Source organism: Phodopus roborovskii, unplaced genomic scaffold (genome assembly GCF_943737965.1).
Source record: "Phodopus roborovskii unplaced genomic scaffold, PHOROB, whole genome shotgun sequence".
Classification (NCBI taxonomy): Eukaryota; Metazoa; Chordata; class Mammalia; order Rodentia; family Cricetidae; genus Phodopus; species Phodopus roborovskii.
Window position 1 is genome coordinate 6,709,722 of NW_026126461.1, and position 26,394 is coordinate 6,736,115.

Here is a 26,394-nt window from a genome sequence, read left to right on the forward strand (position 1 = left end):
CTGTCTCAAAAACTTAAAAGAACAAATAAATAAATAAAAAGATTAAAATACTCCTTTCTGAGTCTCACAACCTAAAGCCCTTTAATAGTACAAAGTAACTAAACACTAGAATGTTTTTTCAAGGTTATAAAATAAAAAACAAACCTATGCATTACAAGTCTTTCATAAACCTAAAACCAATATACATAGTATTGCAGGCTTTTTGTTTCAGCACTTGCATAGGAATCTGTAGAAGGAAATTCATTCCAATTCTTCAGAATTTCCTTTCGTCATGTAGGAAGCCTGAATTCCATACAATTTCCCAGAGTAGAGAACAGCAGGAGAGAGCTTTCGTTCAGCTGACTGGCAGAGAAGGGTCCTCGGGATGCAGGCAGTGCTGGCCACTGGGAGCCTCCCTGGGAGGAGTAGGAGGAGGACCATCGAAACCCTTTGTGTGAGCCACTTCACTTGGACTCCTGCTCCCAAGCTCCAAACTTGCAGCTGACAACAGACCACTTTCTGAAGGACGAAGAAAAGACATTGCATGCTAGCAGTAACATTCTAAAATGCTTTGCTCAGGGACAACAGAGCTGGGGGAGGTGGGCACTGTTTTCTGGAACTCCAGTCGTGACATTCTGAAAGTATACATCCTCCAGGAGCTGACTTGGGCTAGGAAGTCTTGTCTGAAGAGATACGTCCCGTGTCATTGTTGTGTTGTGTCCTGTCCCCCACGGTCAGCATCTGTATCCTTACCTTTTTTTTGGACTAGTCAGACAACCTGCTGACTCTGCCTTCTCATCCCTCCTGTCAAAGCTACTGTAAGCACTTGTCCTACCTCTAAGGTCCATAGCCCCACCTTCCTATCCCAAACAACGACAGAGGGAGGGAGGGAGGGAGGGGGAGGGAGGAGGGGAGGCTGAGACTTCTCACCTGTCTGGTTGATCCGACACACTTCTTCCCAGGTGTAGTTCGCAAGGTTCACAGGCTGTGTCACCCAGGGGTCTATGACCAGCTTCTCTAAAGTGGTCCGCTGCTCAGGGGAAGGCTGCAGCAGCCCAGATAGAAGACTCATAAGCTCTAGGACATAACACAGGTGGCACCAGGCCAAGTCATGTGGAGCACATCTCAGACCTATAGACTTCAGGGCGTCACAGAGCAGAGGTAGCCAGGAGTCCTAGGGCTTTAAGGCCTGGCCTGGGTTCTCATAGAATACCTTTATGGATATGTCACCCCCAAAATAGAAGCATAGAAGTTGAGACCCAGCTCAATCAAACCTCAGATGATCTGTTTACAATGTGTGTTAGCTAGTTTTATGTCAACCAACCTGACACAAACTTAAGAATTATTTGGGAAGAAAGAACTCGATGGAGAAAATGCCACCACTAAACTGAACATTTGTCCTCCTCGTGAATGCCATGGAACCACATGATTCTAGAGTGAAAGGGTCCCCAGCTGACACATGACCACACCCGCCATCTCCATGAGCTCTTCTAGCCTCCAGGCTCCTGAGGTGCCTGCTCCAAGCTTAGGAAGACAGAGTCCCGCTTGACTCCCTGGCCTTCATTACAAACATGAAGTACCGCTTGGCCTCAACTTACTATCACATTTTCTCACAGGGCTCATCGAGTATGACTGCCATTTTCCACACGAGCTGCTGAGGGTCAAGTCTCCCCATGCACTGACAACATCCTGCTCCACAAACGGGGCTCCTAACCTAAGCTAAGTGTCTGACCTCACAGATAATGCCATAGACAAGGGTACTGACTGCCATATACCGCTTCCAAGAGGTCCCTGAAGGTCCAAGGGACATAAATAAAAATTACCAAAATGTTTCAGTCAAATCAAAATTACTATGCTCAGCACTGACAGGGAGGAGACAGAAACAGAGTGCCGAGTTCTCAGGCAGTGGCGTCACTCACCACCTGGAGCTCATGCTCACCTTGGGAAACTAGGAATGGGGGGTGAATGACTGCCTCCATGGTCTCCTCCACCTCACAGAAGGGATTCTCCTCGAAGATAAGTGTGTAGAGAGTGACCCCCAGAGACCACATCTCCAGCTCTGGCCCTCTGTAGCTGCGGGGAGGAACAGAGAGCACTCAGTACAAAGCAGCCCCCACTCAGTGCCAGAGCCTTCCAACCCCGGGCGGAGGCTTGCATCCTCAGTGCACGCAGGGCTGCTTCAAGCAAGAGACACTCTATATGAGCCAGCAAAGGGGGGGCTCCCAGAGGTGGGAGAGCAGGGGAGCCTGGTCTCACTAAGGGCACAGGAGCCACAGGCAGCACGAGAACAAGGCGGTGGTAAACCCTACAGAAGAGCACGTGCTGAGAGGAAAAGGTGCTCAAGGTCAAGACGAGCGGGACAAACACAGAAGGACCGAGTGTAGTGACAGCTGACGGGTCACAGAAATGAACGGTAGGATGCAGGTTTATCAGCAACTGGCCACCCAAGAGCAAGGCTGGGGGAGGAGCGGAAGTGTTATCTTACTTCACCCCTGCTACCAGCCTAACGTTTTCTGACCCCTGAGGTAGAAGGATTTAAAAACGGGGAGGAAGGGAGAATGTCCTTAAAGACACAATCTGGAATCAGAACTCAGAAAGCCTTGCCTGCTGAGATGGAGAAGTGAGTGGGACGTGGGAGGAAGGGTGTACACACAAGGTGTGACCAAGGGGCCCACAAGGCTCACACTCAGCTGGAAGGGACGGGCAGGGGGCACAGTATGGACGAGACGGAGAAGGCACTTCCACAGACGGCCAAATACTGAGATGGAAGGCCACAGCCTGGGAGCGGACAGACCAGCCCCACACACATGTATATGAGCCAGTTTCCATGCAAGTCTCTTCAGTACTGCCTACATTTCAAACACGTGATGGAACCAGAGCAGGACACTCACTGAGAATAAGAACAACCAAATCGGATCTGAAGAAAAACTACGTCCCCTTCAACATCTCGCTATAGTGGCTCTGAACACACACACAGACTTCAAATGGGCAGGTTCCCCTGTCCCGTTCACTCTCTGCTGGTGACACAAAGCCTAGTCATGCTGCACACAAGGGCCAGCCAGCCCAGCACGGATGTGGCTGCAGCAGGTTAGGGAGACCAAGCTCCAGGAGTCAGTGAGAGCTACCTACAACATTCACATTCTGACTGTAAGGTGAAAAGTGGCCGGAGAAGACACAGCCCTGCAGCCCCGCCCCTGCACCGCCACAAAGAGGAAACACGGGCCTGAGCCCTGCAGCCCCGCTCCCCAAGCCCCCATTGCTGAAGGTTTCCCAAGAAAAGAGGTCTTTTCAGTCAGGTTCCTGCTGCCCACAGGCTCCCCAGCTACACAGCAATAACTCAGCTAATACCCCAGAGCTTGCCTCCTCTGAGCTCAGAGCCAAGAATGTGAACCCCAGCAGCTCCGTCACATCGTTCCCCAGGCTCTCACTCGTCTCCTGGGCCTTTTGAACAGTCAGCCAGTTTGATTGCTGGAACTAGAGATGCCTCCAGTTAAGAGCACCGGCTGCTCCTCCAGGGGACTTGGGTTCTGTTCCCAGCATCCGCATGGCAGCTCACAACTGTGTGTAATTCCAGTCCAAGAGGATCTGTCTTAACTAGGTTTCTACTGCTGTGAGAAAACACTATGATCAAAAGCAACTGGGGGGGGGGGAGTATTTGCCGTGCAGGTAATAACAGCCCATCGCCGGGAGAGCTAGGACAGGAATGTGGGGCCGCAACTGAGGAGATGGGTGAGTGCTGCTTACTGACTTGCTCAGCCTGCCCTCTTATGCAGTCAGAGCCACTCACCCCTCCAGCTGTCAGATAACAGCACAGCTGGCTTGTTTCACCCCCACCCCACACCTGCTGCTGTCCTTGACGATTGTCCTTGGTACTAGCAGCTCTAAAATGTTGGGGTCTCCATTCCAAATAGGCCTCACCTTTATTAACAGCTATCTGGGCTTTCTTCTGGGACTCTGACCCTGCCACATGGTACCAAGCCTCAATTTCCACAAACCTGGGACCAAGTATTCAAACATGAGCTTATGAGGGGCCACTCTCATTCAAACTCTCACAAGAGGCCATGGAGGAGTGCTGCTTGCTGCCTTGCCCCTCAGACTGCTTTCTTACAGCATCTAGAACCACTGGCCCATCCAATCATTAATCAAAACAGTGGCCCACATGCTTGACTGACTATAGGCCAATCTGGTGGAAGCATTTGCTCAGTTAAGGTTCCCTCTTCCCAAATAACTCTAGGTTGTGTCAAGCTAACAAAACACTAACCAGAACAGGATCCAACACCTTTTCTGGCCTCTGCAGGCACTGAACATGCTACACAGACATACCTGCAGGCAAAACACCCATACACATAAAATAAAGATAAATAAGCCAGGCAGTGGTGGCATACGCCTTTAATCGGAAGGCAGGGGCAAGTGGAGCTCTGTGAAATGAAGGCCAGCCTGATCTACAGAGTGAATTTTAGGATAGCAGGGATGTTACAAAAAGAACCCTGCTGTTACACAGAGAAGTCCTGTCTCAAAAAAACCAAAAGATAAATACAATCTTGAAATAATTATTTGAGACCTTCCTCTTTATCTTCCATGTTTTTAACTTTCTACAACACCAAACTCCAAACAATCAAAAGCTGAAATAGTAGAATGGACCCCTATGTCCATCGTCCAGCATCCTGCCTATTGCACACTTATTTTCCAGAACATTACTCTCATTATTCAATAAAAAGGCACAAACAGAAACCACTTCTTCCTAAAATCTTAACAGTCATGGGCACAGTGCAAGAGGGAAGAGGAGGGTAAACAGAAGCATCAGAGGTAGACCCGAGCCACCAGCTCGGGAAGCAGTGTCAGAAGGAGGCCTGAGCCTCAGGCCAAGGAGCAGCATCAGGTGAGATGACAGCAGCGGCTTCCAGAAGTTATCGCAAAAAGTTCCTCTGGGAAAGGGCACCTGTGTCCCAGCCATCATCCACTGCCATTTCTCAGTTGGAAATACCCTGATGCTATAATGACCACTGAACCCTCAGCCCCATCTAAAGGAGCAATACTGGAGCCATGGCCCCACCTCCAATGGGAGGAGCTTCCTCTAGGGCTATAACCCCACCTGCAAGGAGCAACACAGAGCCTTGGGCCCACTTCCACCAGGAGGAGCAATCACCACAGGCTCTGCTCTACTTATACCTGAAGGAGCAGACAACGGAGCCACAGCCCCAACTATACCAATTAAAGAAAGAGAGACACTCCCCTCTCAAGCACAAGCTCCACCTATACCAAACCAATTAGAGAAAGAGATGCACAGACAGCAAGCTAAGAACACACTCAACCACATAAAGAACAATACAGCTACAACAGCAAGACCTGAACATCCCAATGCAGATGAAGCAGAAGAAAATGACCTGAAAAATAGCTTTATGAGGATGATTGAGGCTCTTAAAGAGAAAATGAAAACTTCCCTTAAAGAAATGGAGGAAAAGACAAATAAAAAATTGGAAGAAATCGACAAATCCCTTAAAGAAAATTAAGAAAAAGCAATCCAACAAGTGAAAGAAACAATTCAAGACTTGAAGTCAAAATAGAGGCAATAAAGAAAACACAAACTGAGGGAAATCTGGAAATAGAAAATCTGGGTGAATGGTCAGGAATCACAAATACAAGCATAAACAACAGAATACAAGAGATGGAAGAGAGAATTTTAGGAATTGAAAATGCAATAGAGGAAATAGGTTCATCAGTCAAAATGTTAAATCCAACAAATCCTTAAAACATGCTGGAAATCTGGGACACCATGAAGAGACTGAACCTAAGAATAATAGGGATAGAAGAAGTCTAACTCAAAGGCACAGAAAACATATTCAACAAAATCATTCAAGAAGACTTTCCCAACCTAAAGAAGGCCATGCCTATGAAAGTACAAAAGGAGGGTAAACTACAGAAATGTGTGATACATACGGGTTTCCCATGAGAACTTCGGGTGCGCAGTACTCGATTGTCCCGCAGAAAGTATAGAATAGTTTGCCTCTCTCTAGGTAGGCAGCTGAGCCGAAATCTATCAGCTTAATTGTGAAGTCCTCAGCGATCACAATGTTCTCGTCCTTGATGTCTCTGTGGATGATGCCTTTGGAGCGCAGGTAGCCTACAGCAGACACCAGCTGGAATCAGAGGCCACAACACTTCAAAATACAATTCAAGTAAAACAAACATTCAAGTAAAACAGCAGCAAAGGAAAAATAAACACTCTCCAGTGAATAGTGCTGGGTGCTGGAGACATGGTTCTGCATGGGCAGGAGACACAGCCCTCCTGGGAGTGCATCACTGTGCCTGTCATAGGCCTGCAAACAACACAAACCCATGGCTCATGATTGATGTCTCTGTTGTTAATGACCAAAAAGAGCCTCACAGCAGACACTCGCCCCATAACCACAAGAGGAAAGACAGGCCACCAAGTAGAGACGAGAAACTGTTGGGCCATTGAGGGATGCCTGTTGGGCAGTAGCGCATGCAAAGTACCCATGGATAGGTGCTGTGTGGAGACCACAGCTGACAGGGAAGGAAAGTGCCCTGCGCAGAGTGCGGGCAGCAGTCTGATGAAAAAGTAGAGACAGACCCTGATGCGGGGCTCCAGCAGCTCCTGAGTGTGTGTTCACATCGTTCCCCAGTCAGCACACCTACCACTGTGTGCACTGAGTGGCTCCCCAGGAAGCAGGCGGTGTACAGGCACTCTGTCTTTGGAAAGCAGGCATCCCAACACCCCATCTGCCTAGGCTTGCTGTGTCTCTATGGCGGAGGCCTACTAAGCAAGCCTCCTGTGGCCTTCAGTAAGACCACAATTTGGATACCAACTGGAGCAATCAACTTGTTATTTCTTGGACATCAATCATTTTGATTTTTGGAGACAGTTTTATACTTCCAAATGAAAACTGTTTGAATCAGACAATGCCATGTCAACTAAGCTCAACCAATTAAAAAACAAATATACATTATAAACACTTGCCTACATATTTACTTATATAGATTTATGAATATACACATTCATGCATGTACATGAATACGTACATGCAGACATATATGCATATATTTGAACATTCATGAATATATGAACATGCATGCATGCATAGACACATACATGTTAAAACCCAATCAGGAGACTTGAGTCAGGAGAGAATCTTGGTATATAGCCCAGAGGGGCCTTAATTCTCCAACCTGCTTCAGCGTCAGGAGTACTGTAGATTTAGTCAGAACCATACTGTTAACAAGACTATAAAATCTCAATACAACTAAACTGTACTGAGCTCATCTTCCTTTCTACAAGCCTCAGCTCTGCCCTGTGTCCATATAGCTGGATCAGCGGATGGATGGACAGACGGATGGGTGGTAAACAGATAATAGAAAGAAAGGAAGCAAATGTATAATCTTCCAACAGGAAGTGTAAGAGTGTCAGGGGGACATTCTTTTGGCATACCACAATGGCTGAAGCACATGGGTAGAAGCCGGAGAAACTTTCAGAAGTCCAAGGAACTTTCGGGAGTTTACAACTTTGAAGAAATGTAAATTAAAGAAGTTTCACTAGTAATCACATCACTGTCAAGAACTAATTAAAGGACAAGTATCCACGCATTTCTGGGAGCGCCTAGGGAGGAGCCACTGCCTTCCAGTTACTCAAAACAAGAATCGCTGTCTTTGCCCTCCTTTCCCTGCTTCTCTTTTGCCTTCCAGATTTGCTGATCACTTTCCCATGCCCGTAAAACAGCAAGTGAGAAAAGATTCACACACAGGCAACCCCTGACTTAATCCCACCTGCCTTTTCATGCACACATCAGGTAGTTAAGGCTACACACAAGGTCTCATGACTGGTGAGGACACAGATTAAAGGCACAGGGCTCACAACCAGCCCGATGGCTTTGTTGTTTAATGTTTTGTGACTGGGCACAAAAACACTGCAGATATGAATGTTAACCACTAAAATCTACGTCCCTGGAAATTCCTTCCAACTTCACTTTCTCTACTTCAATGCACAACCATCTCTTCCCCATAAACCCTAAGGCTGAAGGCTGAAGGCTGAAGGCCTCACTTGAGGAAACTGGCTACATGCCACTGACCCTTGCAGCCATGGAATTCAATTACCCACCCTATAGCCACCCCACAGCCCCGGCCCACTCTCACTTGTCGAAAGATGTAACTCGCCAGGGGCTCATCCAAGCAGGGATGGCGGTCAATGAACGCAAAGAGGTCCAGGCCAGAGCCATGCTTTTCCATCACTAACTGGAAGAACCCTTGGTTTTCAAATACATCCAGAACCTGAAAGAGAAAAGGCCAAGTCTAGCTTTATTTGGAAACACTTCCAACCAACAAATTAATGTTAGAGAAGCCACATGAGGGTGACAGCACACAGAAAAGCACCGTCTACCTTGATTATGTTGGCGTGTTCCACCTTGGACAGAATTGCGATCTCCAAAGTAACTTTTCCAAGTTTGGGATCCTCAATCCAACAATCTTCCAAAACCTTCTCCTTCTTAATAAACTTCACCACCACCTACAGAGGAGAAAGACAGCAGACCTTTACCATCTGTTAAACCTGGTACCACTTCTGGTTTACACTTATCTCTCCCAAGACCACAGCCAAGGAAGAAGAAACCAAGTCCCTACAACCGAAGAAAAGGTAGAGGTAGCAGCCCAACAGAAATGCAGGTAATTTCTGTCTATTACGGGCAAGACAGGACAGACGGGGATCCCTGGAGGTATTGAGGAGCCATGGCCACTGCTGAAGAAAAGCAGTCTCAGAAACCTTACGACAAGTGTTCCCACAACACTCCATATCACCCCCAAGAGAATAAAATAAGCCAAAAAGTAGAGGAAATAAAAACTGTCATTGGTAGACAAGTGTCAGTCCTGATGTTGAGATTAACCAGAGTCCCTCAAGCCTGATGGCTGCAGGAAACATGAGAAACACCACCTGGCAACAGCAAGTGGCATTCAGTTACCAAGTGTAGCGAGACAAAGTTCCACGTAAAGAAAGACTGCATGTCATTCGCTACAGACAGGCTTTGGCACTCAATAGACTGGCTGTTACATGGACTGCTAGGCACACAGGTAAAGCAGCCTGGGGTGAAAATCTCAGCAGGGCCCGTCTATGTATTAGTGAAAGACACTGTCAGGATCCAAGGAGCTGATCCTCTACCGAGAAGCAGACAAACCGCATCATGCACTAGGAATGATGAGTGCCCAGGAAAAAGCAGTGATGAGACACTAAGTGGGCAGGCACGAGGGAGGAAAGCCGAACAAAGGCCAGCAAGTACTCAAACCTGTAGGAAGCCAGGCAAAGGGCCAGTGATGGGTGGGACAGAAGCGGGAGCAGCAGTCTCAGTGCCTGCCCTATACAGCTACCTTTCACACTGATCAGGAGAGAAAAGATATGGTGGGGTGCAGCAGACAGACTCTGAAGATGACAGGAAAGAGAGATGTGAGAGAACTCAGGAAGATGAGGCAGAAGCTGGAGGGTCCCGGGAACTGAGCAGGTGGTCTGCTTCAGACATCGTAAGTAGAGATGCCTGCTACCCATCTGCCTGCACAGAGCAAGAAGACAAGAAGGGAAGGCAATCTCCAGGAGCTACCACACATGCCTGAAGTAAGTAAGGGAGAGGATGAATTTAAAACAAAACAAAACTTCTTAAAGTAAAAGTCTTACCAAGCATCAGGCAAGAATAAAATCTAAGAAGTTCTGAGAAGAGCCAGGCATGGTGGTGTACACCTTTAATCCCAGCAATTGGGAGGCAGAGGCAGGAGGATCTCTGTGAGTTCAAGGCCAGCCTGGTCTACAGAGCAAGTTCCAGAACAGCCAGGGCTGTTACACAGAGAAACCCTGTCTTGGAGGTGGGGGGAGTTCTGAGAAGAACCATCTTAGTACATTCAAGTATAATACTCATGTATTCTTAGGGGGAAATTACTTTATATATTTAATACAGTTATTAATACAATAAGAAATATATTCTAGTAAGTAAAATATTAACATAGAAAACACAAGAAACTGGATATAAGACTAATGTAGATTTACCAGGCATAATAGCACACACCTGTAAATCTAGCACATGGGAAGAGAAGGCAGGGAGGTCAGGAGTTAAGTTCAAGGCGGAAATGTAAAACCTTGTCTCCAAAAGGTGAAAAAAAAAAAAAAATGGAAATTTAACCACAGGACAAGCATATACATTGAAATTACAAAACACCATTGAAAGAAATCAAAGATCCATGTAAATGGAAAGACATCCTTGTTAATGAAGCAGAAAAGAGATTACTAACATGGCAAGAATCTCCAAATTAAGCTACACATTGCCATTATAACCCAGCTAGTTTTCCTGCAGAAATGGACAAGGTGATCCAAACCTCAGATGAAATTGCAAGATAGTCAAAACAGACTTGAAAAAGAAGAACAAAGTTGGGACTACTAACATTTTCCAGTTTTATAACTTACTACAAAGCTGTAATATTCAAAACAGTTCGGCTTAAGGACAGGCACACAGATCAATGGCGTAAGACTGAGTCAGAAAAAGACCCACCCACCACCAGTTGAGTTTTGACATGGGCACCAAAGAACAGTCTTAAGAAATAGTGCTGATATTCACATAGAGAAACTGAGGCTGGGCAACGACTCAGTGGTTAAAGGGCCTGATACACAAGTATGAGGGCAACAGTTCTGGATTCACTGAGAGGCCTCAGTGAGGTCCAAGAGTGATTCAATCACATCATCAAACCTCCAGGTATGTATGCATGCATGCATGATCTATGCAGGCAAGTACACTCATATACATGCACAAAAATATAATAAAATGGATCTACCCCTTCCCCAAAAATCTACAGATGATCCTGCCAAATCTTCAGGATATCAAGGAAATAGGGAATCATCAATTTTAGGGCTGGCAAGATGGCTCAGCAGATAAAGGTGCTTGTTGCCAAGCCTGTGAGTTCAATTCCTGGTATCCAGAGAGTAGAAATAGAAAACCAACTCATCTAAGTTGTTCTCTGGCCTCCATATCAACTTGTAGCATGTACTTATACATATACACACATCATTCGTGTACATACATATAACAATTTAAAAAATTTTTGAGACAGGTGTCTTTATGTAGACCAGGATGGCCTTAAACCCACAGAAATCCACCTGCTTCTGCCTCCTGAGTGCAGGAATTAAAGGCATGTGCTACCACACTATCCTATAATCAAGACTTTAAAAATAAATAAATAAATACAACAGCTAATCAAATCCAACAATGTATTGAAAAATATTATATATAACCAAGGATAGAATCCAGAAGCATAAGAAAATCCATTAGTGTTATCATTTTATTAATAAAGGAAACAGGAGTTCAATCATGTTAATAAGAGCTGGAAAGACATCATTTGATAGTTAACTACTCAAACCTAAATTTTTAAATTTTTAAAAACTTTTCTGTTCTTTGCTTTTCTGCCTTCATGTACATCTGTGTAAGGGTACTGGACCTTCTAGAACTGGAGTTACAGACAGTTGTGAACTGCCATGTGGGTGCTGGGAATTAACCTCTGGTCCTCTGCAAGAGCAGTGAGTGCTCTTAACCACTGAGCCATCTCTCCAGTCTCTCAAACTCATTCTTAAAAAGAAAAACACTCGGACCAGTGAGATAACTCAGTGAGTAAAGGCAGCTGCCAACAACCCTGACAGCCTGAACGTGATCCCTATATGGCAGAAGAGGAGAACCAGCTCCTGGAAGTGTTCTCTGACCTCATGCATGCGCACAAACACACTCGCACCCTCAAATACGTATTAAAAAAAAAGTTACCCACCCAGCTGGGCTACGAGTCAATGTTTTCAGATAAAATGTGCTCACTGGAAATCGAAAGGTACCACAGTGACAGACTGAGAGCCAGGGGGACCAGTGGCATAACTGTCAAGTGACACTGTTCTAGGGCCCTACCCATGTGACAGGAAGGAAGAAGGATGAAAACAAACACAAAACTGCCATGCTATGGAGGGGAAACCCTAAAACAGCCTCTGAAAAATTACTGGACCCTGAAAGACTATGAAGCATCAACTCACAAGACACAGACCTTTGGTGCATTCCAGCAACAAATGATAGATAAGAACGGACTCTATGGCAATACTCCAGGGCCCTCCAGGGTACGGCTGGAGGTGCATGCCCAGAGAGCCTGACCGCATCCATACCAATTAGTGGATGCTGCTTCTGAGTAGGATGGTGGATTCTAAAATCACAAAATGCCAGTGGGGCTTGGAAGTGAAGGACAGTGAGTTCTAGGGCTTGGGTAGAAGGAGAACACATAGAAATGGCCCTAATGAATGAGGAGGGAGGCCAGCTAGAGGAATCAGGTCACCTAAAAGAATGTCTGGTACCCAAGAGGCATGAAGTACAAACCCAGCTGAGAGCTATCATAAGAAATCTTTGGGGGACCCTGAGTGTGCCTGTTAGCTAGCTTGCTTGTTTGATAGGGGCATATTTTCCCAGTTGAGCAGAGGAAGTCCTACATTTGGTTTGAAAAGCAAGTTTGCATGCCATGAAGCATGAGCATGCCATGTGGACAGTAGAATAGTATAAGCCCTGCATTCAGAAGAGGGAAGCCTGGTCAGGACCCAAGAGCCCTCAAGAAAGCAAGATCTGAATGTAAAACTCAACAGTGCTATTTCTGGAGTTAGAGTGTGTATTGCAGAAGCTTCCTCCTTTATCCAGAAAGCACCCATTTCCTGCCTGGTCCCTCCTCCTCCATTACAAGTCTCAGAGTTACAGATGGGGGACCTCCAGTAGAGCCATCCCCACAGGCACCCAGGCACCTCTTTGTCGTGTTCCTTCTCCACTGCAGTCCACACAAAGCCAAAGGCCCCACTTCCAAGTGGGCTGATGGTGCTATACTTATGGGAGTACTCGCCCTCACAGGCCGCCAGCCCCTCCAGCTCTGCGGGCGTTGGGGATTCCTCAAACCAAGGCTTGGCTCTGAGCATCTGTGGAGGCAAAGAAAAGTCTGGGAGATCACAAGCCACCTCATCTGCTGTTCTCATCTCCTGTGTTCACAGGGGCCTGGTCTGAAAATCTCCATGGAGCTCTCTGGCAGCGTCCACCCACCAACCCAAACTGGTTTATGTCTACATTCATCTACATCCCACTGCCCATGGTGTACATTCATTTAAATATGCTTTACACAGGTACTAGAAGACCTGTGTAAAAAGTCACAGGCAGACCCTCCACCCATGCCCTGGAAAACCTTAGTGAGTGCAGTACAAAGTGAACAGAGGGAGCTGACCACAGACACCAACCTCGCCAAAGCTGGACCGAGAGAGCTCAGGCATAGAGTGGGTAGAGCTAGGCAGGCTGGCAAGGAACAGGCGGGTTCGGGTGGCTGAGTCCCGGTGGCTATGTAAGAGGTCCTTCACCAGCCAGCAGCAGAACAGGGTTGCAGAGCCCTGGAGCTCCACTCGCTTCACTTCAAACTGGATACCTGAGGGGCAGGAAGGTGAGGAAGTACAGCACTCTGCCCATCCCTCCAATGACCTCATTTAACATTACTAGGACTTAAAAAGCCCCTTCCCCACAACATACTCAGTCGTAAGCCATCTCGGTGGTAGCAGCTTCCAGAGTAGATGCCCTCCTGGATCTCTGGCTGCAGGCTGGGGGCCCCAGGTGCCACAGGAGTAGATGTGATCTGGGCACTCAGCCTGGGCTTCTCTGCTGATAGGGACGTATCATCAGGTCCTGGATCTGGTACCGGGGGGCCACGGCCTGGGCTTTCTATGTCACTAGTTTCATAGTGTTCAGACGATACCAAAGAAATGTCAGACAGTTCTGCTCGATCATGTCCTGCGCCCATCTCCTGGAACTGTCGGCCTTCGCCAAGGTCAAAATAGGTGCCAGTCAGGAGCAACATCTCTCGGTCACCTAGAATATCGGAACTCTGCCTGTTCAGAACACCCACATCTAAATCTGAGCCCACCACTGAAGGACAAGGTGTCTCGCTGAGTTCAGATGTGGTACAGGAACAATGTGATGGAGTTCTGTCTGTCTGGTCATTGAGAAAGAGCTCCCGGAGGTTCCAGGAATAAAAATTCACATCCGGCTCCTGGGTTTCCACTCTGTCCAAGACACCAGGGAGGTCGGTGGCCAAAGCATAGCAGGCCGAGGAGCTGCCTGAGCGGCTAGCTTGTAGGTCTTGGCCTCCCAGATCACAGAAGGGCACTGGGGCAGTAAAAGGAGGATGCTCTATTGGGACAAGTCCCACACACGAGGAGAGGCCCCGAGGTCCCCCAACCTTTGACTTGGACAACTGCTCCTTAATCAAGCACGTCTGCAGCTCTTCCCGGTCATTTCTCACTTCTGACCATGGTTCGTCAAGAGTGGGTGTCCCAAGCAAGACACAAGCCATTCCAGAGGAGCTGGGAGCCAAGTCCTGGCCTCTCTGCTGTAAGGTCCAGTCGCTCCTATACTGTGGGCAGTGTGCCAGGAAGCCCCCTCCTGCTAGCTGCGCTGTGGTGTGGGGCTCAGGCATGGTGGCATCGGCCCAGAGGTTAGGACTGCTGAAACTGTTGACACCCATCAGCTCCAGCTGAGCTTGCTGATGCAAACCACACATTTCCATGCTGCTGCTGCTGCCCTTAGCCAGGACTACAGGCTCAGAATCGTCACATGAAGAAGCAAACAGTTTTGCATCCTTTGGCTTGGAACTGCTTTCCTCTAAAAGACCCTGCCTGTAAGTTTCTGCTGCTAAAGGATTCTCCTTCCCCAAGACGCTGATATGTTGGCCTGCGGGCAATAACTGTTCATTGTGGATTGGCAGGCTTCCTTCTGCGGTGTCTTGCTGGGCCTTGAGCAATAACCATTTCCTGTGGGTTAGTGGGCTTCCTTCTGCGGTATTTTTATGAATCTCAGACAATAAATGTTCATTAAGGACTTGTGGGGATACTTCTGGAGTGTCTTCCTGATTCTGAGACAGTAATTGTCCACTGTGAGCTGACAGGTTTCTCTTTGGAATGCTTTGATGATCTGTGGGCAATGAATGCTCATCATAAACTGGGTTGCTGTCCGCCCTGGAGACAGAAATGTGGATGATAGTCACTAGTGGCAATGAGAGATCACACTGACTTTTTCTCCATGAAAGACAAGAACAATGCATTCAGCATGATAACTCTCTCAATTTTGTAACTAAGCTAAAAATTAAATAACAACTCTTAAACAGTCTTCATATAAGTCTACATTTACCAAGGACGAGTTAAAAAAAAAAAAAAAGCTACTGAAAAGGACTTCAGTATCTAATCATGACAGCAGGCTATGTTTGGTTCTCAGCACCTGGTTACACAGACACAAGGAGCTGCGATGAGGAGCAAGGAGACTGGGGTAGGAGCAGGGGGAGGGAGGAGCAGGGGAAGGGAGGAGCAGGGGAAGGGAGGAGCAGGGGGAGGAGCAGGGGAAGGGAGGAGCAGGGGGAGGAGGAGCAGGGGAAGGGAGGAGCAGGGGGAGGAGCAGGGGAAGGGAGGAGCAGGGGGAGGAGGAGTAGGGGAAGGGAGGAGCAGGGGAAGGGGGAGCAGGGGAAGGGGGAGCAGGGGGAGGAGGAGTAGGGGAAGGGAGAGCAGGGGGAGGAGGAGCAGGGGAAGGGAGGAGCAGGGGGAGGAGGAGCAGGGGAAGGGAGAGCAGGGGGAGGAGGAGCAGGGGAAGGGAGGAGCAGGGGAAGGGAGGAGCAGGGGGAGGAGCAGGGGAAGGGAGGAGCAGGGGGAGGAGGAGCAGGGGAAGGGAGGAGCAGGGGGAGGAGGAGCAGGGGGAGGAGGAGCAGGGGAAGGGAGGAGCAGGGGGAGGAGCAGGGGAAGGGAGGAGCAGGGGGAGGAGGAGCAGGGGAAGGGAGGAGCAGGGGGGAGGAGCAGGGGAAGGGAGGAGCAGGGGAAGGGAGGAACAGGGGAAGGGAGGAGCAGGGGAAGGGGGAGCAGGGGAAGGGGGAGCAGGGGGAGGAGGAGCAGGGGAAGGGAGAGCAGGGGGAGGAGGAGCAGGGGAAGGGAGGAGCAGGGGGAGGAGGAGCAGGGGAAGGGAGAGCAGGGGGAGGAGGAGCAGGGGAAGGGAGGAGCAGGGGGAGGAGGAGCAGGGGGAGGGAGGAGCAGGGGAAAGGGAGGAGCAGGGGGAGGAGGAGCAGGGGAAGGGAGGAGCAGGGGAAGGGAGGAGCAGGGGAAGGGAGGAGCAGGGGAAGGGAGAGCAGGGGGAGGAGTAGGGGGAGGAGCAGGGGGAGGAGGAGCAGGGGGAGGGAGAGCAGGGGAAGGAGGAGCAGGGGAAGGGAGAGCAGGGGGAGGAGGAGCAGGGGGAGGGAGGAGCAGGGGGAGGGAGAGCAGGGGAAGGGAGGAGCAGGGGGAGGAGGAGCAGGGGAAGGGAGGAGCAGGGGGAGGAGGAACAGGGGAAGGGAGGAGCAGGGGAAGGGGGAGCAGGGGAAGGGAGGAGCAGGGGAAGGGGGAGCAGGGGAAGGGGGAGCAGGGGAAGGGAAGGGTGAGCGCACTCAGTGTGAAGATGCTGCACAAGTATGAGGAAGTGCTCCGTGTTCCAGGCAGGATGGATGATCCATCCTCTACCCAGGAGCTTACTGTACCAGTGTCTGCTCACATCAGCCGCGACTGAGGTCAGCCACGCTGATCAGCATATTCTGTGTGACTTGAAATGGGGTCCCCACAAACTGTATGTCAGAAGTCCATAAAGAAAGGGAGGAAGCTCCTTCTAGGATAGTGCCACAGAGGAAGATGCTGTGAGTGGAATTCCAAAAGCAGGGATGAGAAGCGGGAAAGAGATGAAGGTCTGTACAGACCAAGCAAGAGAGCATTGTATCTACCCACCACTCCTCTCCCTCTCTAACCAGTCCTCCATGTCACAGGGTGAGTCTAGCACTCTCCAAAAACAGGTTAGAGTCATTCTGAGGATGAAGGCACTGGGACGCACACCAGAAGTAACTTATTAAGACCTTGCCAAAAGGTCTGGACAGCCCCTGGGCATGATATTCACCCTCTTACAATATGCAAATGCAGTGGCTCCCAGTATTTGTTTTCCTCTCTGCTGCCACACCTGCTCCCCTTTCTACCCCAAACCTTGACAGGTGGGCTCTAAGATTTCAGGAAGGTCACAAGTCACACCTGCTAAGAAAACTGGTAAACTGGGAACATGATTTTGTCCCTGCAGTATGGCCTCTAAACCTCTGCATTGCAGGGGCTCAGGTAAGGCCACCCACAGCTTCTTGTCAGCTCAGCAATGGTTTGACCATTAACGCTATGCTAGAATCAAGTTTAGAGGTGGGAGGATTCTGTATTGGAGACTTAGAATCCCTGATTTTCAGGATGACAGCAACCTGACAGCTGCCCTGATTCTGGCCACTGTAGAGACATGCAGAAAGAGTTTTTCTTTTCTTTTTTTTTAAATTTGTTCAATTATTTACTTATTTATTTATTTTTGAGACGGGGTTTCTCTGTGGCTTTGGAGGCTGTCCTGGAACTAGCTCTTATGGACCAGGTTGGTCTTGAACTCACAGAGATCCGCCTGCCTCTGCCTCTCGAGTGCTGGGATTAAGGGCATGTGTCACCACCGCCCAGCCAGAGAGAGGTTTTCAAGCAACCCTTTGGAGCTACGGAGCCCCTAACAGAAGTTCACATAAGGCAAGTAGGACTTATGACCACAGCTGCCCCAGGAATCTCAGGTCCTCCTGCCAGGGAGGTTCTAGAGAGCCAAGAACCCCAATTATTGACCAAGTACTTTACCTGGAGTTTTTGGGTTTTTGTTTTGTTTTGTTTTGTTTGAGCATCTGGCCTACCATGGAACAACTTCCTCACAACACATACTTCACTCCCTCCCTCCCCTAACAGGTCCTGACTCTTCTATGTACCCTTACAATGTATCCTTACCTTCCTGAGTACAAGGTAACATTTGGTGATGAGGTCTTAAGTCTTCTACAAGTTTGTTAAGTAAATTAGGGAATGAATCAATGAATAATTAATGAATGAATGAATCTCAGCAGAAACCATGTGATGGATGCTAATCAAGCCCTCAGAGCATCAGAATCTAAAGAAGCCCATGTATAGTGAGATGAGTCCTCTGATTCACCCAGAGTAACTCTATTTTGCCATGAAATACCATGATGAGTTCTGTGTCAGATTGCAGCAAAAGAAACCTATCACTATTAGACACATTAAAATGCTATGGTGACAAATGAATTTTTATTCCTACCTTTGAAAAGTTTCCAGTATCAACTTGCTTTCCTCAAAATGAATTACTCTATTTAGAAATATATAAAGAGAATGGTTTCAAATGATTTCAAAATTCTAAAGTTCTCTTATCATTTTCTTGAACAGCCTACTTCCTTGTCCATGAGATGAGAGTAGCATCACAGGCACTATCTCTCAGGGAGGGGTTGTAAGGACTCTCAGTCAGTAATAGGAAAAAGCAGTACTTTGTACAGACACAGCAGGTGACCACTACACATCAGCCATCACTATCACTATTGCCCATGAGCTGGACACTACCTATCAGGTGTTTAGTGAACTTGCAACCTTCCACAAATCACTTACCCCACGGCAGACTGAGGTGAGTAAGAAGGAAGTATCGGGCATCCAGTTTCCAACTGTGTCTGAGTCCTAAGGGAGACTGGTCCTCCTACTAGCTTCAAGGTCTCATCCTGTGATAGCATGTGGTCACGGGCCAACACCGCATCTACCCGTGGACCTAACAGTAAAATCAAGAGTTTTCTCTTCCCAAGCACTGTGTTAAAGCACGCCGGTACCTTATCCAAACCTCAACTACTCAGACAGCCTACACTTAGTACATCCATCAGAGGCACACCAAGAGCCTCCCTTTCTGCAGTCACTGGTCCCTCCCTGCTCCTGTCTCATCTCTTCCCTCCCCTCCCGAGAAGATCAGCAATCCTTCCCACTGCCCATCACCCACAGGCCTCAGCAAGCCAGCAAACTCCCAAGACATCAGACATTGGCTTTACAGGTATTGGCAAGTGCCCCATCCTCCCAGCATCCTGAGACAAAGGAGATCTTTTGGAACACAAGGTAACCATTACACTCTTTCTACAAATCACAAACTCGAGACCTTAAACTATTGGGGTAAACATATTGAAGTCAACAGGTATGTAACATAATTTATAAATAAATGATAGGCTATAATAATTCAATCTTACACTACATGAAATTACATAAATGTATTATTGTTATTATTGGGGGGCAGGGGTTCTTGGGAGGCAGCCTGTTGTTTTCAGACAGGCTCTTTCTATGTATTCCAGGCTGGCCTCAAATAACTGCAACCATATAATTTTGGATTACAAGTATGTGCTACTACACCTGGCTTGGTTATAAATCCTTTTTAAATGGACTAGACTTTGGCCAGCTATTTCTCTCTCAGACAGGGGCACAAGTGGTTCAGTCTTGGAGGACTTCCTTTCTAGAATTCCCTTCTAGAAACTAACATAGTTGCAAAAAATAACCCACAACTGCCTCATCCCCTAGGATAGAAGAACAAGAGGCCTGTTCGAAATTGAGCCTCCCACTACCCTGACCACTTTGAGCTTCTGGAGAGGTCACCAATAGTTCTGCTCTGTTTATCTCTGTCAGATAGCCACCATCCTATAAGGGGCTAGACAGCCACAGAAACACTGTGGTAAAAGAGGCTGTGCCTTACCCTGGGCCCCACTGGCCAGTTCCCAATCCTGCTGAGCATCGGAGCTCGTCTCCCCTGGACCACTCTTACTGCCAATATCCAGGCAGTTGGCAAGATCTGGCAGCCGTACAGAGCTGTCATATGCAGGGTCCATACAATGGTAGAAGCCAGGAATCAGGACAGTAATGTTCTAGGGATAAAGCAGTGACATTTCAGAATCCAGGAGGATCTGTTTTGACCCACTGAACTAACTCGTCCTCCTAGGAAAAAACAGTTCAGCCCTCAGAGTGGGAAAGATACTGGGTAACAATCTACAGACCCTCTGGCACTTGACACATAATGAACATTTAATTTATATTTTTAATTAAAAAAAAAGGCAAACAATACACTCTAAGGCAAGTTACACCAATAACTACATGTCTTCCAAGCAGACATCTGGCCTGTAACTTCCCATTTACCTAGAGCAGAGACCCGGTATTTGGCCAAGCTAGCACCTTACAGCTCTTGGTGTAAGAACACTGATGTGTACCCATCAGGGGCTATATGACCACAGTAAGAGCTGCTCACACAGATGCTGCTTCTGAACCTGTATGCGGCCTCCATCCTAGACAACTGACTGTGGCCACAGAATCCACTCTAACCTCAAAGAGGGCCAAGTACCTACACCTGTAAGACTCTTAGAGGTCCCAATGCTTCTAATACTCCTCCAGAAAGCCATCATCCAGGAATCCTGCTAGCTGCTTTTTAATCAAGTAAACTCAACTGAACTAAACTTTAGGTTACTCTGTAAGGTTTTACTGAGAAGCAGAATGACCTCTTTTTAGGACCCCATAGGAGAAGAGATAGAGGCCCCGCCTTAGAGGCAGTCCCCAAGTGATCAAGGTGCTTTAAAAGGGCCACAAGTGCCTGCACCCAGGAACCAGCTGAGCCTAGTGGGCACTCAATAGATGTCAAAAGCAGGGGAGGGATATGCAGATGCCAAAAGCTGGCAGGAGTGGGTGGCTTCCCAAGGGTGCTCCTTGATCCCCCTCCAGCATATGGGAGGTATCCACCCTCCCTCCCAGTGGGCTCAGAACGCCACTGGACTCCATCTCCTAAATAAGAAGAGGTTGAGGGACCAGTGAGGCATGACTTCAGAGGCAGGATGCTCCCATGAATGTTCCAAATAGCATCCAAGCCAAGAATGTGAGCTCTCAAGGCTCAGGATCCTACACTCAGATAGTGAGTGCCCCAGCTGGCATCATGTGGAGCAAAATGGCCTTTCCCTACTAAGCCTAGCCTAACAGGTTGACTCGTGACTCAGAGTGTGTTAAGCATTGTCTGTGGAGGCTTGTGCAGAGCCATGATGAGCCTGCATCCTCCAAGTCTGGGTGAGGATAAAGGGAAGTTAAGGCTAATGGCAGCTAGTGGTAAGACATCTACTCAAGCCCAACCCCAACCTCAGGAAGGGAGGTTACAGAACCCTTTTCTCCTCTATTCCCCACCACCAACCACACTCAGGGTGTATGAGCTAGCAGTACCCAGTGAGCAAACCCTGGTTTAATGGGTCAGACCAGAGCCAGCTGGGGGGGAACAGAGATCCCAGGCAGAAGACACACTTCCTTCTCTGGAATGATCCCAGCGACAGTTCAAGAGTAGCCACCAATGTGCGGCCCAGGAATATGAGATGGTTGATTGTGAACAGGATGGGTACAGCCTGTAAGCTCTATGGCCCATCAGGAACAGGTCCCATGAGCAGGCAGAACAGTCTCCTCAGAGCACTGAGAGCCGGGAAACCAGGGGCAAGCCTACCTTGCCCAGGAGCTCCGTCTTCCCATAACCAAACAACATTAATGCAAAGCTGTGGTTGACACCATAAATTGTGCCGTCAGGCAGGAGGGTGATGAGGCCACTGATGGTGCAGAACACCCACACAGATGCCTGGTAACCTGGTTCAGAGGTGGCCTCGCTGTCAGCCTCAGACTTTCCATTGGGCTTGGATTTCAGCTTCAGACTCAGAGGGAAGGTAGTACCATCTCTGGCTCTCCCAACAGACCTTTGAATCTTGAGACTCTGAAAGACAGGACAGTCCCCTTTCAGTCCCACAGCAGTATTATGTAGACAGGATCCTGAACTGTCTTGTTTCATAACCAAGCTCCACCTATATATCTATGCTAAGAACACCCTTATCCATGCTCTCCCCCGACCATCCCCCAGTCCCACATTGCCCAAAGAATTCAGAACCCTGGCAACAGCAGCAGCAGCAGCAGCAGCAGGCTGGGAGGACTCAGGGTCCACAACAGATGCATAACGAGAGGTCCAAGGTGCAAAGCCATGGGGGCCGCCCCGGCCTCACCCCGAGCAGGTGTCTGTGCTGCCCCACAGCCTGCTGGTTTCCACAGGCTGTACCCTTCTCCTCAGCTCCGAGTTTCTCCAGCACGGCTTTGTCTCAGCGAATGCATGGTCCATCTATGAGAGCAGCTGTGATGATGACGGTCACTGTGACAGAGTCTAGAACCATCTTTAAGACAGGCCTCTGGGTATGCCTGTGGGGGGGGGGTATCTCGACTGCACCGATTAAGGCGGGAAGATCTACCCACTGTGGGCAACGCCGCCATTCCCTGGCTGGGACCCTGGACTGCACAAGTGGAGAAAGGGAGCTGAGCAGCAGAACACAGCCATCACCCTCTACTTCCTGACTGTGGAGGCAATGTGGTCAGCTCCTCATACCCCTGTTGCCTTAGATGGTACCCTTGAGCTCCAAGCTAAAATAAAACATTTCTTTCCCAAGTTGCTTTTGCCAGAGTATTTCTTTTTCATAGCAACAGGAAAAGCAACTAAGACAGTAGCTGTGGTTCCACACCCAGGCTTCTGTCCCTCCAACCTAGAGGTATTGCTTTCCTGCTGTTGCTGTTCACTGAGGGAACCATCTACCTTCCCAGCTCCTCCCCCAACATACAGGCAAACCCTTACATTATACACTGTCTACTTGTGCTATCTGGAAGGCCCATGATTCACATTTCCAATGAAGACTTAACACTTGGATGGTAGAGACAGGTGGATCCCTGTGAGTTTGAGGCCAGTTTGGTCTACACAGAGAATTCCAGGGCAGTGACTACACAGAGAAACCTTGTCTCAAATAAAATGAAATAAAAAAACTTGACTAGTGCAATGTTCCTAACCAGGGAATCAGGCTTGAGGTGAGAGCCTAGACCTAGGCTTTCTTTCCTGCTGTTTCAGGGTCTACCCCAGAAGACATGAAAAGTTGGGACTATGTTGGAGGCCTGGTGGATCATCTACCCAGTCCATGAGCCCTGAGCAATGGTCTAAATAGAACTCAAAACCACCAACCTCAGAGGTAGGAGCTGACCAGGACCCACCACTGCCAATGCCACTTGACCCCAAGACCCACGAACATACTTTCCCCTTGTATAGGTTTCATCTGTTATGAAAGGAGACGGTGACTTGTTTGGGGCTGAGAACATATGTGTATGTGTCTTCTGCCATCTCTATGACACCTGCCTCAGGAAGTTAGAGCTGTGTCTGAGAGCTGGTCAGGCAACAGTTGTATAGGATTCTACATACAGCACTGCCACAGGCCAATGCCCTGCCAATATACTTCCTCAAAGCAGAACAGAGAATGCAGAGGACAAGACAACTCTATGAGTTCAAGGCCAGCCTGGTCTACAGAGTGAGTTCCAGGACTGCCAAGGCTAAACAGAGAAACCTTGTCTTGAAAAACAAAAACAAACAAAAAAAGCCCTGGCCCATACCAGACTCTTCAGTAACAACGTCCCATGCAGGCCTGCATCTTATCAAGTAGAAAATTTGGCACGCAGAGGTCAGCAAAGGGGACTGAGTTTAGAGAATCATACCTGGGGAATATTCTGAATGACCTCTCCTTAAAAAAAGCCAGAGAAGGAGAAGGAAAAAAGGGAGGGAGGGAGAGAGGGAAGGAGGGAGAAAGGGAAAAAGGGAGGGAGGGAGAGAGGGAAGGAGGGAGAAAAGAAAAAAGGGAGGGAGGGAGGGAGGGAGACACTTTAACTTAGGCCAAAACAATTGTCCAGTCACTCCATTCCCTAAAGACACAGAAATGACAGCAGGTAAAGGCACAGCCATCAGGTACTGTGTGAAGGCCACACACTAGCTGAAAAATGGGGACCCTAAGAATTCAGTGTGAATCAGGCTTCCACCATACCGCAATCTCCCTGCCACTCCTGTGAAATATGGCTGTCCACCTCCAGGAGGTGATGGCTGACTAACAAATACCCAATGCCATTCAAACACTACCTAAATGTGTCTTTGAGGGTGTCCCCAGGTGTCGGTGTGAATCTGAGTGGTCTGAATAAAGATGAGTCACACTCAGTGTGGCTGGCACCATTCAGTCAGCCCAAGGTCTGAGAAATAAATGAGGGAAGGACTAATCAGAATCTCTTCTACTCTGGGATGCCCCATGTTAAAACTCCAGGCGCTCTGCCTTTGGGCCCTGAGACTTCCCCCAGAAGCCCTTGGGGTTCTCAGACCTTGTCATACCCAGGGCACACCCTAAGGTCTCCAGCTCGCAGGTGGCCTCGTAATCACAAGCATCAAGTCCTCCATTAATCACATATTTCTATACAAAACCCTATCTGTTCTGTCTGAAGAACTCCTGGACCCTCAGGAAAGAGAGGGCTCAGGGGACAAGGCTAGTCAGCCAGGAGACCACATGAGCCTCAAAGCTCAGAGAACTAGAACTGGAGCTTTGCCCCACCCAAGAATGGTCCTGCAGGCAAGTTACAGGGTCTAAGGACGCAAGAGCCGGCACCCAGCGCAGATGGTTCAGGTACCTACCTTTGGGACATGTTGGCCAGGAGGAGGGAGCTGCATAGATGGAATCAAGTCTGTGACACACTGCCCAACTACATCCTTTGGAGATGTGAACCCATGGAGATGAGCAAAGAGACTGTCACATGACGTGATGGTTCCCTGGGGGGAAAAAGCAATGCTCCTGACAGCAGGTCCTCACACTTGGCCTTAAACCTCACTCAAGTTTATGCTCTAGTGTTTACAAGCCAAGTGCAAGAACAATGTCACACTTCTATATCCAAAGCTTAAGAGGCATGCCATGGGCTTTACAAGAACAATACCATTTCCTTACTGTACCCAAGTGACTTTGAGCACTCTCCAAAAGCCCTGGTCCAACCGGGTGGTGGTGACGCGCCCCTTTAATCCCAGGACTCGAGAGGTAGAGGCAGATGGATTTCTGTGACTTCAGCAGCCAACCTGGTCTGCAGAGCGAGTTCCAGGACAGCCTATACAGAAAAACCGTCTCGAAAAGCCAAGAAAAAAGAAAGAAAGAAAAGCCCTGACCCACACCAGATTCTTCAGCAACAACATCCCAGTTCATGTTTAAGTACTATTCTGAAAGAGTGACATCTTCAAGCATAGGAACAATCTTTAGTAGCTGTGATTCTATTCCCATTTTATGGAAAAGGAAACCTGAGGCATGAATGACCAGACTTCTTACCCAAGCATGCAGTTAGTAAGGCCAGAGCCAAGGCAAACCCCAGTTAGCACTGGCACCTCCTTGAGTTCTCAGAGGGGAAGAGAGCACTGTGTTAGCAGGAGATAGCTGAGATTTGGAAAATACACTCACATCACTCTGGAAGTCAACCCGGGCTGAGACCCTCTCCACAGGCTCCAGAACCACTACACAGCACAAGCCGCGCTCTTGCTGCAACCTCTTTATCCACACAGAGACCGGAATCTTCTCCCCACTTTGGCTGACAATGTCCACCTGTGGACACACATTCCCTGTACAGCAGCTGCAGTGTGGACTCTGCCACTAGCATGGCAGGGTACTTCTCATCAGGAGACAGCTTTCCCAATGCTTCAGGGCAGCCGCGCTCTGCCCACCTTTCAGAGGCCTACCCAAGCACAAAGAGGCTCCTAGGCCTTGGTGCTACAGTCAGAGTGAACTTTTATCAAGGTTTTCACAGTGTGATGGCTAATTTGGGGTTGCTATCTTTGACTGAGAAACACCTAGAAAACTCCTGAAGCACACACAGCTGTACCTATGATGGCACCTGCAGAAAGTACTGGAGACAGAGAGAGACAGAGAGAGAGAGAGAGAGAGAGAGAGAGAGAGAGAGAGAGAGAGAGAGAGAGAGAGAGAGAGTGTCAGTGGACAAAACCATTTGTCAGAAGACAAAACCATTATTGAATGGGGGGCAGGAGCCCATAAGGAGGTAAGGAGAGCTCACATACACCCTCAACTCCCTTTCTGCTGTTTTGTTATTGGTGTTACTGAGTTTTGGTGTCACTTGTTTTAAGACAGGATCTCATGTGGACCAGTCTGATCTCAAGGGCCCCATGTAGCCCAAGCTGGCCTTCAACTCCTCATCTCCTATGTGGGGGATTACATGTATAAAACATCACCCCAGCTTTTCTGATACGAGTAGATGCTTTTTGCTGTGGTTATCACCCACAGACACTGAACTCCGGTCTTCAGCCTTGAATTCTCACTTATATCAGCAACTTTCCAGGAAGCTCCATCCTCCAGACTAAGGCTGTATCATCAGTCCCTATGGTTCTCAGGCTTTCAGATCCCTAGACTGAGAGGTTACTGGGCCCACTGGATAGATGTAGAACTATCCAGATTCCAATCATGTGAACCGACCTAATTAATAAATCCCTTTATCCAGATACAAAGTTGATCCCACACTTCTGAAAATCTGACCAATATATTTAGCTTCACAGTAAGATAACAAGAGAAAAAAGTAGCATCTGTAATTTCTCAAATAAGCACTAAGAGCTAGAGAGATGACTC

General features: G+C 48.4%; 1 protein-coding gene across 1 annotated transcript in view; it reads right to left on the reverse strand.

Annotated features, from left to right (window-relative positions):
• Positions 1 to 334: 334 nt before the first annotated feature.
• Pask (PAS domain containing serine/threonine kinase) overlaps positions 335 to 26,394 on the reverse strand; it is a 33,062-nt gene continuing 7,002 nt past the window's right edge. Inside the window, exons 5-18 of the mRNA XM_051190828.1 lie at positions 25,222 to 25,362; positions 24,417 to 24,551; positions 21,399 to 21,659; positions 19,629 to 19,797; positions 18,515 to 18,668; positions 13,539 to 15,019; positions 13,256 to 13,437; positions 12,776 to 12,943; positions 8,372 to 8,497; positions 8,128 to 8,262; positions 5,917 to 6,116; positions 1,919 to 2,052; positions 910 to 1,056; positions 335 to 498 (exon numbers count right to left, since the gene is read on the reverse strand). Of these exons, the coding sequence (XP_051046785.1) occupies positions 335 to 498; positions 910 to 1,056; positions 1,919 to 2,052; positions 5,917 to 6,116; positions 8,128 to 8,262; positions 8,372 to 8,497; positions 12,776 to 12,943; positions 13,256 to 13,437; positions 13,539 to 15,019; positions 18,515 to 18,668; positions 19,629 to 19,797; positions 21,399 to 21,659; positions 24,417 to 24,551; positions 25,222 to 25,362 (3,597 nt within the window). The remainder of the gene's footprint in view (positions 499 to 909; positions 1,057 to 1,918; positions 2,053 to 5,916; positions 6,117 to 8,127; positions 8,263 to 8,371; positions 8,498 to 12,775; positions 12,944 to 13,255; positions 13,438 to 13,538; positions 15,020 to 18,514; positions 18,669 to 19,628; positions 19,798 to 21,398; positions 21,660 to 24,416; positions 24,552 to 25,221; positions 25,363 to 26,394) is intronic.